This window comes from Zosterops lateralis, assembly GCF_965231275.1.
Source record: "Zosterops lateralis genome assembly, chromosome: 2".
Classification (NCBI taxonomy): domain Eukaryota; kingdom Metazoa; phylum Chordata; class Aves; order Passeriformes; family Zosteropidae; genus Zosterops; species Zosterops lateralis.
In genome coordinates, this window is record NC_139763.1 from 100,794,661 (window position 1) to 100,810,384 (window position 15,724).

Here is a 15,724-nt window from a genome sequence, read left to right on the forward strand (position 1 = left end):
TCAGTGCCTCTCTGGTCAGCAGCATCCAAGTGCATCCTGGGTGAGATACCAGTGGAAAATTTTACGAAAGCCAAGAGCTCTGATTCCCTCCCAAACTCCCAGTCTGACCAGCACAGCCCTTTCTCAGGACAGACATGTATCTGCTGTGCACAGTGGGTGATGGCTCCTACCCCCATGGGTGCCCACGGCTCCCCAAGGTGCTCTTCAGCCCCCCAGAGCAGCCTCAGTCTCTGTGAGCGTGCTCACCAAACCAGTAACATCATTGCACTGGGCTTATCTGAAGGAGGAGGAACTGCTTTTGAGGTAAAAAGATCAAATCTCATCCTCTGCTGGTTGGATGTGGTCTCTGGAACACAGAAGTGGTTCCCCTGGATCAGACCAACTTCTAGTTCAATGTGAGAGATTAACTCTCATCCCAGCCCTTCTGCTTTATCCACAGTATTTCAATCCAGCCTGTAAATCTTGTAAGGTGTTTTGTAAGAGAGAAGAAGCACGGTACAGACTCAGGACCCCTCACACCCAGCAAGGTCTCATGATTGGTGCATGGCATTCCCAGATCCAGCCAAACTCAAAAAGTGGCGCATTAGGAAGCAGGGCATGAAAACAGAAAGATGCCCAAAAATTGTAACTGACAGGAAGTTGAAGGTAGCAGGGAAAAACAGCAGCACTGGAGGTGGGATGAGCAGAAGGAAAACACTGGCAGAGCTGTGGCTTAAAGGTCTTGGAATGCTGCTGCACACAGGCATGGCAAAGCTTGGCCTCTGCTGCCTTTCAGTGGTGTTCACAGCAAAAGCAGGAATAAAGCCAGGAAAGAATAAACCCACTTCTCTTTGTGATTGCCACCCTCAAAACACAGCTCCCTCATTTCCTTCTGGCCACTATCCTGTTCCCCAGCCTCTGTCCTTATGCCTCAGTCCTATGTCTCCCTTGAACGAGGCACTGGCTGGCTCTGTGGGGAGCTGTGGGTTTGTTTTCTTCCCTGAGCTGGCAGGAGAGCACAAGAGTGGCTTTTAAATCTGCGGAATTCTTAAATTCAGTCTCAAAGTCAGTCCACAAAACCCTTTTCTTGATGTGGTATGATAAATAGAAAACATCTAAGAAAAGGCATCCTAGGCTTGGCATGCCAAGAGTTCTTGCAGGGGGGAGCAAACTGACATGGGAAATAAATAGCGCCATTTTGCACATAAGAAGATTTGCATATAAAAATATTTAAACAATATTTCCATTTTGCATATAGAAAGAAATGGAATGTCACAGCCTACAGCCTGACACAGAAATGCTGCCTCTGCCAGCAGGGACACATTGGGAAGATGTTAAACAGCAGCAGCTCAAGTGAGATATTGGAGTGTATAGATGCATGGAGGGGTCTCCTGGGAATTTGGAGCTGCAAGACCTGCATGAAACTGAGCTCCTCAGAGTCCATGCTTGTACTCCAGGAGACCCAGGAAGCATGGGAGCCAGCAGATCTGGTGAGGAATAGGAAAACAAGAGCAAAGGCTCACTGCAAGAACAAATCAATGAGCTGGGGTTAATGACGAGGGGTGTGAGGAGTGACCTGACCACACTCATTAAGGATCTCCTCAAGAAGGCACTGAACTTGCTCAGCTACAGAGAAAATTAAGGTGCTCCAGGGGCTGGCGCAAGAGGATCAAACTACAAATAAAGCAGAACAATTTTAATAATGAGGGTGATTAACCACTGCAGCCACTAAGGAAGAGAGTGGAACTGAATTCCTAATCCGTGTAACGTCTGCAGGGAAAGCCAGAAGGGCTTCCCAAAAGGCAGTGGTAGCTCAGGATGAGGATGAAGGTTTGCATGGATGTCCAAATATCAAAAAAATCCCCAATTTAACCTTAAATCCGAGGCATGTAGAATCATGTAATTGTAGAAAGGTGTGGGTTGGAAGGCACCTTAAAGGCCATCAGTTCCAATCCCTTCAGAAATGGCACTGAGCACTGGGATTGGGCCTTTAGTGGGAGCTGGACCCCAGAGCCACAAGAACTTGCCATTCCATGCCCGGACACAGGCTGATGCATTACTTGTCCTCCTGGCTACTCTAATGAATCCTGACTCCTGCCAAGGCTTAATTAGCTTGGGCACAAGGCCAGATGCAGCACTGGCTGGTGCCTGGCTCCATCTCTTACTGCCTGGGCATATCAGTACAACAGACCAGCTTGGCTGCAGCCAGCAATTTGATTCTGTTCAAAATCCTGGGCAAAACCTGGTGGGAATCCCGTCCTGCCCTTCAGCTGCTCACTGTTCCCTGGAAACAGCTACCACAGGAGATGAAGAGGAGAAAACGCTCTGCCACTGGCAGGGAAGTGCAGAGAAGAGTCTGCTGCATCCCTCTGTGTGCCCTTCCCAGTGCTGCACATGTTCCTTCTCAACCCTTTACAGCAGTGAATGGGAGGTCAAACACCTGGGGTGGGAAATTTCATAAAAATTGATGGGGAGTAACACAACCGCCAATAATTCCTGCAGCTATCTCAGCTAAGATAATAATGGTAATAAAAGTAATAAACTTCTGCTTTGGGGCATGAAGTGACCACTCACAGGGTCAAGCATGTTCAGGGTCCAAAGCCAGTGGGGTTAACTGTCGCCTTCTCCCCTTCCCCTCTGCAGCAGGATGTCAGAGTTTATGGATAAATACTCAAAGCAACTCCAGGGATATAAAACAACCCTTAAAAAACTGCCATAAAGTTAGAGCTTGATATTCAGCATGTGATCTCTGTCAGAAGATGCTGAACATCATACTTAGGAAGAAATTCTTCCCTATGAGGCTAGTGAGGCACTGGCACTGGTTGCCAAGAGAAGTTGTGCCAGAAGACCAGGCTGGAACTGGGCTTAGAGCAACCTGGTCTAGTGGAAGGTGTCCCTGTCCATGTCAGGGGGGTTGGAATGAGATGGGCTTTAAGGTCTCCTCTAAGCCAAACAGTTCCATGGTCACTAGTCAGCAGGTTAGTCAGATCAACAGCGTGATAAGGCGTAAATGCTTTTCTACAAACAGCCTTAAAATGATTAGCTATTCCAGCACATAGCACTCTTGAGGTTTGGAAAAACTCAAAAAAATCTGGATATCCCTAGGGAAGGGACACCACTCCCTAGATTCCATCACTGGGGCTGGAGGACGCTCTCTCAGCCTGTCCTGTGCAGTGTTCAACTTCAGCAGTAGGAATGAAAGTCCCATCCCAGGTCAGAGCAGAACATCAGTGCCAGGTCCAAGGATGAAAATCTCAGCTAGGAAAGCCACAGAAGCACTCTTCTCCTTGGAGTTTGCACTCCCAAAGCAGCTGCTGCCCATGCTGACCACTCTTCATTGTCACCCCAGCATGAGATCCATGCTCTGCCTCTGGGAAAGCTGCCCCCTTCCTTTCTCCTGGCAGAACGAACTAACTAACTAACTAACTAACTACCAGGAGAGAGGTCACACTGCTGTGCTGAAATCTCATTATGACATTCAGCCCCAATGTCCAAAACAAGAGGCTGATGATAATGACGCTGGGGCCTTCTTCTGCGGAGCTGTTCCTGGCACTGCTGCTGCGCTCTCACTTTATTTCATCCATCTGTAACGGTGTGACTGCAGCCCTGTGTCTCCAAGAGGCCCTTCAGCCCGCTATTGAACTGATAAATTCACTGTATTACTTTACACAAATCAATACCCCAGCAGTTATCAGCACTTGATGTGACTGAAATTGGTTTCAGCCAATTTGTGAGTGTAATAAATGTCCATTTATCAAATCAATTCATTCTGTGGGGCTCCTTGGCCCGTCTGGGTTTGGGGTACCACAGGGTGAATGCTCTGGGGCCAAATGTGCCGTGGGATCATTGCCTGGATCCAGGTGCTGCATCCAGGGTCTGCAGCATTCCCAAGGAAGCTCTCTTCCAGCCCTGCTGCTGGTGGCTCAGGGTTATGGAACCCCAAATTAGACCAAAGCTGTGTCCTTGCAAAGTTTCACCTGACCTGCAGGTAGCAACACACATCAAAAACCAGCCCTCATAAAGGATCCTGTATTGTCCAAAATAATTCCAGCTTCCTTTGGACCAGAGCAGGATGATTGTTCTGCTCATCCATTTTCCTACAGTTTTGAAACTGACTAATTTCAACATCACAGCTCCTCAAAATTGGGAATTTTATCATTAAATCATAGATTTTTCTGCACTACCCTTTCTTTAAAATACTTAAAAAATAAACAACACTTTTCTTTCCTTGCTCCTTATTCAACTTCAGGAAAAGCTGGAACAGATTGCTTCAACCCTCAAGGTTTTCTCCCCCTGCAAGGGGGAAGTGACAGGTTTGAGCCACCCTACTTCCAAGTGAGCATTGATGGCAAACATGGCATGTCCATATAGAAAAGGTTTTATTTACTTGGCATAATATTTAGGATATTAGACTGAAAAACAAATACACATATATGTATTTGGGAAAAATGCCTCTGTTAGCCTATAGGCTCAGAGAGAAGATGTTGCTGTTTCCTTCTGCCTCCGCAATTTCCAGTGAAAAGGCAAAGCAGCCCTAACCAGATCCAGAGCTTGACCATTTATGGAAGTGCCTGGAAACACAACGCTAAGCCTTTTAGCTGCTCATTTGTATGTACCAGTTAGAGAACCCCAGCAGTCCCTGAGATGGCAGCAATGACCTGCCTGTTTCTGAGGTCAGGAGACTGAATATTTAATGGGGATTTTGTTAAGAGGAACTGAACATCTACACCCATCGAGGCGGGTGGCCAAGCTGCCTCCCACCATCACCCACTCAGTCAGGCACTGGTAGAAACCTTGTATGCTGGGAGATTTAACCATCACCCACGTTCTCCCAGTCCTGTCCTGCTCCACATAGCAGAAAAGAGTGCTGCAGGGCTTAGCTATATCCTATGGAGGCAACGGGGAAGGATTTTCCCTCTGTGGCAGTGATGCCATGCTGTTGGGGCTGTGGCTGCAGTGAGCTCCCCACTAGCGTTCCTGGTGCATCCCCTTGCAGGGGGTTGCTGGGATAACAGCTGGACTTGGTGATCTTAGAGGGTTTTTCTAAATGATTCCATAATTCTGTGATTCCATTCTATCCCCATTGCTCCAGGCCTTGTGCTTCTAACCCCAGATCACACGTTCCCTTTGTATTCCTGGCTAAGCCCCTCTGGAGACTGTTTGGATCATGCATCGAGTGACGGATTAAATCCAATTATTCAATTAAGGCACCAGTTATAAATTAAACATATCAGCCAGGCTCGGTGGATCTGAAGATGTGGCGTGTGGCAGGTCTGCTCACCAGCAAATGGCACTGGTGAGGGCAGAGTGGAGGGATGTAGGGTCCACAAAGAGGCAGAAAAACCAGCTGGGCTGGACAAAATGAAAGCAAAGATAGAGAGGAAGTGCTTGAGAGAGAAAGTCCTGTCTCAGAATTGATCCATCTGGACAGAAAACAAAAAGAAAACAAACTGAAAAGAAAAACTGGGCAGAAGGGAAGGGGGGGAGGAGGGGACAGAGAGTCTCCCACTACCTTTTGGTCCAATATCCTGAGGCTGCAGGGGTATCAAGCACATTCCCTATAATTCAATAAGAAAAACCTCCATAAAGGCAGGGACGTTAATGCGCAGAAACGCCACCTGTGTCAGGAACAGGCACTGCCCATTAATCACAGCTCCCCAATTAGCCGGGGCTGCTTCCCCCAGGCACTGCCGCTCTCTGAACACACAGGGTGGCTGTTGTTTTTGCAGGAGTGTAGACTCCTTCCCATCTCCTTCCCGGCTCCTTCTCAGCTCCCAGCCCACACTGGGCTCCTCTTTGTTAACTAAAGGCAATGTCTGTGTTTCTGACAGCGTGTTCCTTGTGGTTCTGCCCTGGCCTCAACAGCTCTAATTTTGCTGTCCCATTTTCAAGTATTAACTGGGATGCATAGATGGGTCGGGAATTATTGACAGAATCCAGAGGCTTTGGACTGGCAAATCAAACCCAGCCCAGATTGCTGGATCCTTGATTTCATGGAATCACAGAATAGTTTTGTGTTGGGAGGGAGCTTCAAGCTCATCTCATTCCAACCCCCTGCCATGGGCAGGGACACCTTCCACTAGACCATGTTGCTCCAAGCCCCATCCAACCTGTCTTTAAACACTTCCAAGGACGGGGCATCCACTGTGAATTCTCCAGCAACCTTGCAGAGCTGCTTGGAGGCAGCCTCAGATCAAGGCTTGAGGGAACAGCTTGTCTTCCCTGCAGAACAGGTGTGGGAGGGCAGAGTCAGCAGCATGTGAAGGGTCCTACCTGCCCCCACTGTGGCTATGGCATTCTCCTGACCAATGATGTGTTCTTTGAGCCGCTGTTCCAGTGGGAATCTCCGCCGTTCCTCCATCTCCCTCCTGCGCTGCTCCTCCTGGAACTGTGGAGGGAAGAAAACATAGGGATCAGAGGCTTTACAGAGCATTGGGTCAGTACACAGGTGTCAGAGCCCTGTATGGGGATCTCTCTGACATGGAGCCAGAGCATCCCCAGGGCAGATGCAGTTTGGTCTGGATGCACCAGCCCTAACAAGAGGAAATTTCTGGATCTGTCATGGATGGAAGTCGGGGGGAGTGGGAATGGGGATCCTGCTCTGCTGATGGGAAACCAGACCCTGTGCTACTTCTGTACTGGTGACAAAGAGGGAGCAATGGCATTGCTCGAAAGCTCTTAACCATTAGGCACTGTCTATTTGGGGAAATAAAGCCATGACTGTTCTACCTAGATTTGTCTTCCTACCCTCCAATCATTTCCTGTTCAAAGACTCCAGTCAGATCCTGCAGGGATGGCAGAGTATCACTGTGCCTTACATCCAAGAGAGCTAGAGAGGGACTTTGACAGAGAGCTGGGTTAGATGGGATACTGGGAGGAAATTCTTCCCTGTAAGGATGGTAAAGTCCTGGGACAGATTGCCCAGAGCAGTTGTGACTGCCCCATCCCAGGCAGTGTCCAAGGCCAGGTTCGATGGGGCTTGGATCAACTTGGTCTAGTGGAAAGTGCCCCTGCCCATGGCAGGGGGTTGAAATTAGGGGAGCTGTAAAGTCCCTTCCAACTCAAACCTGTGATTCTAAGATCTTTATCTAAAGTGCAGCTGAGCATCCTTTCTGCCACAAAATGGCCATTCCCCACTGAGACCATTGCCTTGGGAAGATCCCCCAAAGCCAGACTCAGATGAAGATGGAACATGAAGAGCCCATGGGGTTTGCTAAGAGAGTAACTGCATTCACAGAACAGTCTCTGTCACTGAACCCACCTCACTAAGGGGAAACACCCTGTAACAAAGCCAGAAGGTAGGTGCCAAAGCTGCAGCAGGATCCAGCTGCTGGAGCTGGAGTGGATAACCTCCAGCCAAGCTGCTGACATCTCCTGGGCTAGTAGTGATTCTGATGAAAGTTAAAAAATAATAAATACTGAACAATCCAGTTTTGGCCAGTGCTATCAGTCTCACGTGTAATAGAGATGCCATCAGCCCTGATCCTCACACAGAGCAAAAACTTCCCTGCAGATCCCAGTGGAGCAGCTCTGGACAGACATCCTGCCTGTGCTGATCCCCCCCAGTGCAGGGTACGACCTCACCATACATCTCCGCCTGTCTGTAGGATCCTGACAAATCTTTTATCACTCCCTCGTCTCTGGCCTTTTGGAGACTGCAGGGATGTGATCAGTCATGTTAGGACACCCAATGATTCCCATGGGTTTATGGAGAATGGGTAAGACGTGCAGGAAGAGAAGGAAGGGATACCCCTCCTCTGCAATGCCCTCTTCCTCCCTCCTTGGAAGACTGACACAGTACAAGTCCTGGGTAGGGACTCCCTTTCATGGGTAAAAGACCAGTGTTAGAGCTTTTTCCATGCTGTCCCACTACTGTTTTCTGCTCAGGATCTGTTCTGGAGAGCCCTGCACTCATGCCAGCTACTCAGTGGGCCTGAAGTGCTAACACAGCTCCTAGTTGGGTCATGCAGCCGGGTCATGCAGCTGGAGCATCCTGAGCATCTGCCTTGGTTCACACTGTACAGGGAACACTGGGACAAGAAAACCCACCAAGAAAAACATATTTTAGATCCATCTGTGACAGAATCTCCAAGAAAAAGCTCTGCTAATCCTGGACTTTACATAAGACTCAAACTTCCACTCCTTTCTCATCTATTCCCCACTCCATACACATCTGGCTGTTCCCACCTCCTTGCTTTGTGGTGTACAATGGTGTTGGTGGGGATTGTGTCCTCACCCTCTGGCAGCTGATCTTCCATTGTCCTGATGATAGCTGTCTAGCTCAGCCCAGCACTCAAGTGGAGCACAATGGTGCTACCTGCTTGAAGAGGAATGCAGGGAGCAGTGCTCTGCTCTTATGTTGGAGGCAACTGGACTTCTGCACTCACCTGGGTTAAGAGATTCTCCTGATGCAAGGCCAAAAGCATCAGAAATCTTATTTTTTAAAAAGGGAAGGACTCAGTCTGTGCTTTGGCAGGTGAAAAAAGCTGTCTGCCTGTCACTGGGGTGGGCATGGCAGTCAAGGAGTCACAGAAGAGTGATATTAAGAAACCTTATAGACCATCCCATTCCAAACCATTCACCACGGGTAGGGATATCTTGCACTAGACCAGGTTGCTCCAAGCCCCATCCAACCTGGCCTTCAACACTCCCAGGGATGAGGCAGCCACAGCTTCTCTGCATAATCTGTGTCAGAGCCTCACCACCCTCACAGGGAAGAATTTCTTCCCAATATCCCATCTAACCCTGGCCTCTGACAGCGTGAAACCATTCCCTCTGGTCCTGTCCTTCCAGGTCCCTGTCCAAAGTCTCTCTCCAGCTCCCTAAGAGCCACTTCAGGCACCGGCAGGGACTCTAAGGTCTCCCTGGAGCCTTTCCTTCTCCAGGCTGAATACCCCCAGCACTCCCAACCTCTCTCCAGAGTAGAGGGGCTCCAGCCCTTGGAGCATCTCCATTGTCACCTCTGGATTCACTCCATCAGCTCTACATCCTTCTGATGTTGGGAGCCCTGGGGCTGGAGGCAATTTTACAGGTGGGGTCTCACATGAGTGGGGCAGAGAGGCAGGATCTCCATCTCACCTGCTGCCCATGCTGTGGGACCAGCCCAAGACACAGGGGGCTTCTGGACTGCCAGCACATGTTGTTTTAATGAAGAAAAGTGGAGAATAAAATAACTGAACTCTTTAAGAACAGGAGGGGTAGAATTATCTGCTGGGTAAATGCTCTCTCGAGCCCAGCACCAATAAGGAAACCTGCCCTGAACAGTTTGAAACTTGCCTTGGTTTTTATGCTTAAGTAATAGTTGGAGGAGAGAAAGGAAATATATCTCTGGAGCTGTTCCTGAGGAAGATGATTGTACTTGTATATAAACCACTAGACTGCCAAGCCAGCCTGTGATGAATATTCAGCTGGGGGGGAACTGGTGCTCCCGGGGTTTCATCCTCCCCAGCAGCCGCATTCCACTGAGAGTCTTTGAGAATTTATTGCTCATTTTAATCACTGCTAGAGAATGAATAGGCAGAACTATTAGAGGATGGACATATCCCATAGATTTTATTTACATATCCTTGTGACAGAATAACAAGGAGTTTTCATATGTATTTTTAATTTATTTTGATTTCCTTTATTCTTTTAAAAAAACAAACCAGAACTCTGTGTGTGCTTTTCCTGAGCTTAGAATACACTTGCCTGGTTGTTGAGGACTCTTGAGTTGGTTCCCAGTGCTAAACAGTCTGAAGAAATTTAAATAAGCACTTGTGTATCTACGACTAAAAGGGAGGGAAAAGCCCTTGAAACTGGTGTCTTTCTTATGTCACTGGAGGGATAGCACCCCCTGGACTGAGCTTGGCTTTTGCAAGTCTCTTTGCCATTCGGCTCCTCTTTGCACCCTGTCAGACCAATCTGGTGACCTCCCGTGTCTCCATCAGTGTCTGCTAAAGGATTTTTAAGGAATATTTCAGCCAGGAAGAGATATTCCAGCCTAAAGTTGCCCTTTCCCTAACCGTCTTCTGGAAGCAGCAGTGTGAGACCTCCTGACCAGAAGCTGGTGTCCATTTCATCCCAGTGAGTCACCTTTGATAGACCTTTCCAAGAAAACAAGCCTCCAGTGGTGACTCATGTGCTTATTTTTCCATCCTGAACATTCCCAGGTTGCTGGTTTAAGCATATTTAATGAGAAAAATGTCTCTTTTGGTTATTTGAAAACTGGCTGTTGGATAATTTAGCCACAACCTTCTATGTGGAGCTTGTAGAAGTGAAAGTTCATTTTAACCTTTCCTTAAACCCACGAGAACTACCTCAAGATCTGGTGTTGTGCTCACGAACCTTTTCCCTTGGGAGTGTTTTCTCATAAATGCAGCCATGCTTGGGAGGAATACCGGAGGGATAGTGGATAATGAAGCTGATGAACACAGGGATACTCCAAGGGCTGGATCACCTGTGCTCTGGAGACAGGCTGAGAGCTGGGGGACTATACCCGGAAAAGGGAAGGCTCCAGGGAGACCTTAGAACACCTGCCAGGGCATAAAGGGCTCCAAGAAAGCTGGAGAGTGACCTGGAACAAGGGTGTGAAATCACAGGACAAGTCAGGGCTCCGCACTGACAGAGGGAAGGGTTAGATGGAATAATGGGAAGAAATTCTTCCCTGTGAGGGTTCCAAGGTCCTGGCACAGGTTGCCTATAGAAGCTGTGGCTGTTCCATGCCTGGAAGTGTTGAACGCCAGGTTGGACAGGATTTGGAGCAACCAGGTCTAGTGGAAGGTATCCCTGTCCATGGCAGTGGGAAGGAATGAGATGAGCTTTAAGGTTCCTTCCTTCATGATTTTATGAAAACCTCTCAGAGCTGCCAAAGGGACCACATAGTGCTACTGGCTACAAAAGCAGCCATCAGGGCCACAGACGACAGCCATAGCAGCATTTCCTTTGCCAGGAAGGAGTATGGAGAGCCCCAGAAGAAAGATCACCCTGTCTCTACTTAGGACAGAGGTTTGGCACTGGGGAATGTGTTTTTGAACTCCTGCCTGAGCAATGACTTTCAGAGGTGAGCACAGACAGTGCAGCAGTTGACACCTGGTGGGTTTATTTCATGGTAGTATCTCCTAAGTGCAGTAATTGACACAGTTTTAATTACCTTCATTCTCCACTTATCCTAAGTTCTTAAACTCAGGTTTGTAGCATGCAAGTTTAAATTCCAAAACCATAGAACAAACGCTATGGTTGATAATGTCAGAGGAACAGCCAGAAACAAACCTGGTCCCCTTGCGCCTCAGCTTCTGCTCTTGTGGTCTGGTGGCAAGGGAATGCCCCTTATGTGGGATGCAGGGAGTCCCCTGCCCCAGCTGATCTGTGCTGCTTGGAGAGGTGATGCTCACAAGGCATCACAGAAGGGTCTGAGTTGGAAGTGATCTTAAAGCTCACCCAGTTCCAACCTCCCCCATGGGCTGAGGCACCTTCCACTAGACCAGGTTCCTCCAAACCCCATCCAGTCTTGCCTTGAACACTTCTAGGGATGAGGCATCACTCGTCACTGCTGTGATGGCCTCTCCTACCCATTGATAATCCACCGAACAAGGCCTCTGCACAGGAATTTTAAATCCCAGAGATCTAGCTGCAGATCCCTCATTGTCTATTAGCCCACTGCTCTGCAAATATACCGATTCCTGGCATTTTTATTGGAACCACAATGGCAAATGTGTTTCTTTTCCTTCTTTAAAGCATATGGGACATGGAACCTGAAGGGAAGACATCATGGAAATGGTGTATTTTGCCTTAGACTGGTGCACATGAACACCTGGATCCAAGGCCATAGCTGGACTCTGGATTCTTAGCCCTGTTTGTTTGACAGAGAATTTCAGAAAATACAGTAAAAACAGGCTCTGGATTTTACTGCATCCAGGGGTTACAGAGCAGCATTATTGGTCCTGGGCAGCTCACTGCTGAGTGAGTAACTTGGAAGAGGTGGGCACAGACACAGCTAAAATACTACAGAAGCAGGTGTTTCCTTATGCATCATGCTGTTAATTTTTACAGACTTCTTTTGGAAAAGGATGGAGCTGTAGGGGTTCTAAGGTGCTCTTCCATCACTTGCACCTTTAAATCATACAATCATAGAATGATTAGGGAAAAGAGCTTTCAGATCATCGAGTCTAACTGCTCACGCCGCACTGCCAAGGCCACCACTAAGCCATGTCCCCATGTGCCACATCCACACGACATCTTCTTTAAAATTGTTCTTGTAGTGGGAAAGCAAACCCAAACTGGCCAGAATCTCAGGCTCACCTTTGCCTCTGATGCTCTCAGAAGGTTCATGACCTCCCCTTCACGGGCGTAATCCAGGGGTGTGTGTCCCATTTCATTCTTCTGCAGGGGGTTGGCACCTGACAGCACAAGAAATGAGTAAGATCAGGAGCTTGGAGTTCAGTCTTGGGACAGAAGGAGAAGGAAGCACATCCTGTCTGTGTCCCCTCCTAACCATTGGTCTGGAGGGTGTCTGGATCAGAAAGAGAGAATGTACAACCAGTGGTTACAAGTCTGGATCTCCAGGGAGGAAGAAAAGGGATTGTCACTGCTAACAGCTGGCTTCTTAGCAAAGAGCTGCAGAGGGGGAATGAGAGCACATGGTCACCAGAAGGAAATACAGTCTCACCAAAGCACCCACTCTCAGTCCTGTGGGAGCCACATGGGACCATTACAGCTTTAACTGGATGCACTGCCTGTGCCAGCTGGAGCTGAAGCTGGAGCTGGCTGTTGCCTGTGGGTAGCTGCTCCACTGAGCCCCTGGAGCACTTCTGGGGGAAAATCACACCCTTCCTTAGAGTATAATTAAAAAAAAAAAAAAAATCCCAAAGATTGAGCTGGACTGAGTCGGATGGGCACACCACAGAAACACACACACATGGAGAGAGCTCTCCCTCCCAGATACACTGGATTGCAGAAGAGCATTCCATGTCAAACTGGTCCAGTTGCAGTGATGCAAAGTATACGGAGGGAAACTCGGTGATATCAGGAGACAGGGGTAATGGGCAATAGCCAGAGTGGCAAACAAGGTCTTGAGATTCATCTCTGACTCTCGGTATCTCAGGAGCTGTCTCTAAGGCAGAGACTTGTAACTAACACTGGTGCACTCCACGACCCCACAGCAGCTCCTAACCACAAGAGTTTATGAGAATGAACCTTCAAATTGGTCCCAAATCCCCCAGACTGGTGCTGAAACTGACCATCCCACCAATTATGATGCCTTGGAAAGCAGCCTGGTGGAGGAAGAGCCTATAACTGTGCTCAGCAGGTCCAGGATGTCTTCTATCCCAATCCTTCCACTGCAATTCTGTGCAATGTTCTCCTGCCTGAGTGGGGGAGTTGGTCCAGATGACTTCACTGGTGTCCCTTCCAGCCTGAATCATTCTGTGATCCTGCTGGAAACATGGGAGTGAGACAAGTACCTTGGCAGAGGCAGACCAAGCTGCTCCTGTGCCATGAGAGAGCGCAAAGCACCAGGAGTGCTCAGTAACAGCGAGCAGCGATCAGAATAGATAAATGAAGTAAGAGGAGTCTGTGGGAGCAGAGCCGGAGAGATTAGCCATTACTAGGCATTGGCATCAGGGAACTATATTTGCTTACAGAATGAAAAATGTGCTCCATAAACATTCGACACGGACTAATTTCTGTGGCAAGCCTTGTCTTCACAAATAACGAATATGATCAAGACAGGTGAGATTACACACTGCTGGGGCTGCCTGCTCCTTATACGTTAAAGAGACAGTGCTCCCATGCTCCCCCCTCGCCAAAACCCACCTGGGTCTGTGCAGGGAGCAGTGGGGCACGCTCCTGACTTCTCCAAATGATGACATCCTCGAGGCTAGGCCTGCTCTCATTTCTGATGGAGGGTTTGTTTGGCTTTGCCCTGGATCTATCAATAATGGCTCTCCAATATTGGCCTAATCCCCCTGTTAATGGCTTTGACGACTTGACTAATTGCTGCAATAATTGATAGAACCCGACTCCTATAACTGGTCGATTCCAACCTTGAGTACCAGCAGCAATAAAATATTATGCTGCCATAAATAACGGTATCACTTGGCTTGCTAATAGAAGGTAAAAATGGCCACTGGTCTGTCGGTGCCCTGGCTGACCCCACTCCACATCCCCACCTCCTCTTCTGCCCTCTCCCACCCTGTGCCACAGGCTGCAGCAGTATCCAAGGGGACGTCAACCTTCCACGACTTAATAGAAGGCAATTTGTCACCTCCCACTCGCTGTCTGTAGCTGGAGATGGACACCTGGGCAGCACCTCAGGCTGTATGAGCCCGTTGCCTCCTCCCACCCTCCATGCTCATATTAGAAGGCCCCGGCTGATAATATTTGATAAATAGCGTGGGGGTTCTCTCCCTGCACCCGCCCAGCGTTGTGGCGCTGCAGCAGCTGCAGAAGGTCACTCATTGGGGAAATATGTTTCTGTCAGTGGGATCGAAAAAAGTTTAGCGGAGTGACAGGCCTCAATTTTTCAAATTTTATTAACTCCATCCCCTCAACAATTTGTCTTGAATTCCTTCAAATTCTGGATAACTGTCAATAGAGCTGGCGACGCAGCGGATACTGGTACTTAGGTCCCCCACTGCTGTCAGGATAGGGATAGGAATGGCAAGAGGAGGGAGAGATGGCAGGAGGAAAAGAAGAATGCCAAAGGGCACAGACAGAACCTGGAGGAACATCCCAGTAATGCTCCCTGTGTCCTCGGCAGCCCCAAGACCCTGCTCCTGTCACTCCATACTGTCAGGGCAGAAGAGCAGAAGGTCTGAGCCTGCTGCAGCCAGAACAAGGTTCACACTTCTGACAGACAGAACAGGGCACACAGTGGCGTTGGAGCCGCATACGGACAAACAGAGAGTGACATTGCTCCCAAGAGTGGACAGAGCACAGCTTGAGAAAGTGTACTGTGTACTGGGACAAGGAAAGGACTCTTGAGGGTCTTGTTTCATAGCTCAGCCAAGAGGTGCAAAAGCTCCTGCTCCTGAGCATACCCACAGGTAGCCTCTAGCTGAGTGTTTGGGTCCTGAGCTGTTCCCAGGAGTGGATGTGGGAATGGAGAACTGGCATGAGACAGTCCCTGTCCTGTTCCACTCCAGAGGTCCTGCCTGCAAATGAGCTGGGCAGCACCAGTGGCCTGTGGTGACCTGTGTTATGGAAAGACAAGATGCCAAAATGTCAATGTCTCCTATCTTCCTTCTTTGGTGTCCAGAACATACAATATGGTGGAGGTGGCAGCTGAGTGCTGGCCCAAATCTCTGGCACAGAAGACAGCACTACTTCAGTCAGGAAAGTCAGGGAAAGCCATTCTCCCAGTACAAAGCCATTCAACAAGGACAGAATCACAGAACACTTGAGGCATTACACAGTTGTTGGACTCAATGACACCATTGAGTCCAACAATTCCTCCAGCACTGCCAAGACCACACTAACCCATGTGCTCAGGTGCCAAAGCCACATGGCCATCCCCTTTACGGATGGGGACTCCAACACTGCTTTGGGCAGCCTGTGGCCAGGGCTGGACCACCCTTTAAGGGAAGGAATTTTCCCCATATCCAACCTAAACCTCCCCTGGCACAATTTGAGGCCATTTCCTTTTGTCCTATCTATCACTTGTTATCTGGGAGAAGATACAAATCCCCACCTACATAATACAGCCATTGCATAAAGCCACTCTCCCCAGTATAAAACTGCTCTCCCAGTATGACGTAATTTCCCCACTATA

At 48.7% G+C, this 15,724-nt stretch overlaps 1 protein-coding gene across 1 annotated transcript in view; it reads right to left on the bottom strand.

Annotated features, from left to right (window-relative positions):
- The window catches only part of CLPB (ClpB family mitochondrial disaggregase), a 70,134-nt gene that overhangs the window by 15,174 nt on the left and 39,236 nt on the right, over window positions 1–15,724 (bottom strand). Inside the window, exons 6-7 of the mRNA XM_083884621.1 lie at window positions 12,256–12,353; window positions 6,253–6,367 (exon numbers count right to left, since the gene is read on the bottom strand). Of these exons, the coding sequence (XP_083740747.1) occupies window positions 6,253–6,367; window positions 12,256–12,353 (213 nt within the window). The remainder of the gene's footprint in view (window positions 1–6,252; window positions 6,368–12,255; window positions 12,354–15,724) is intronic.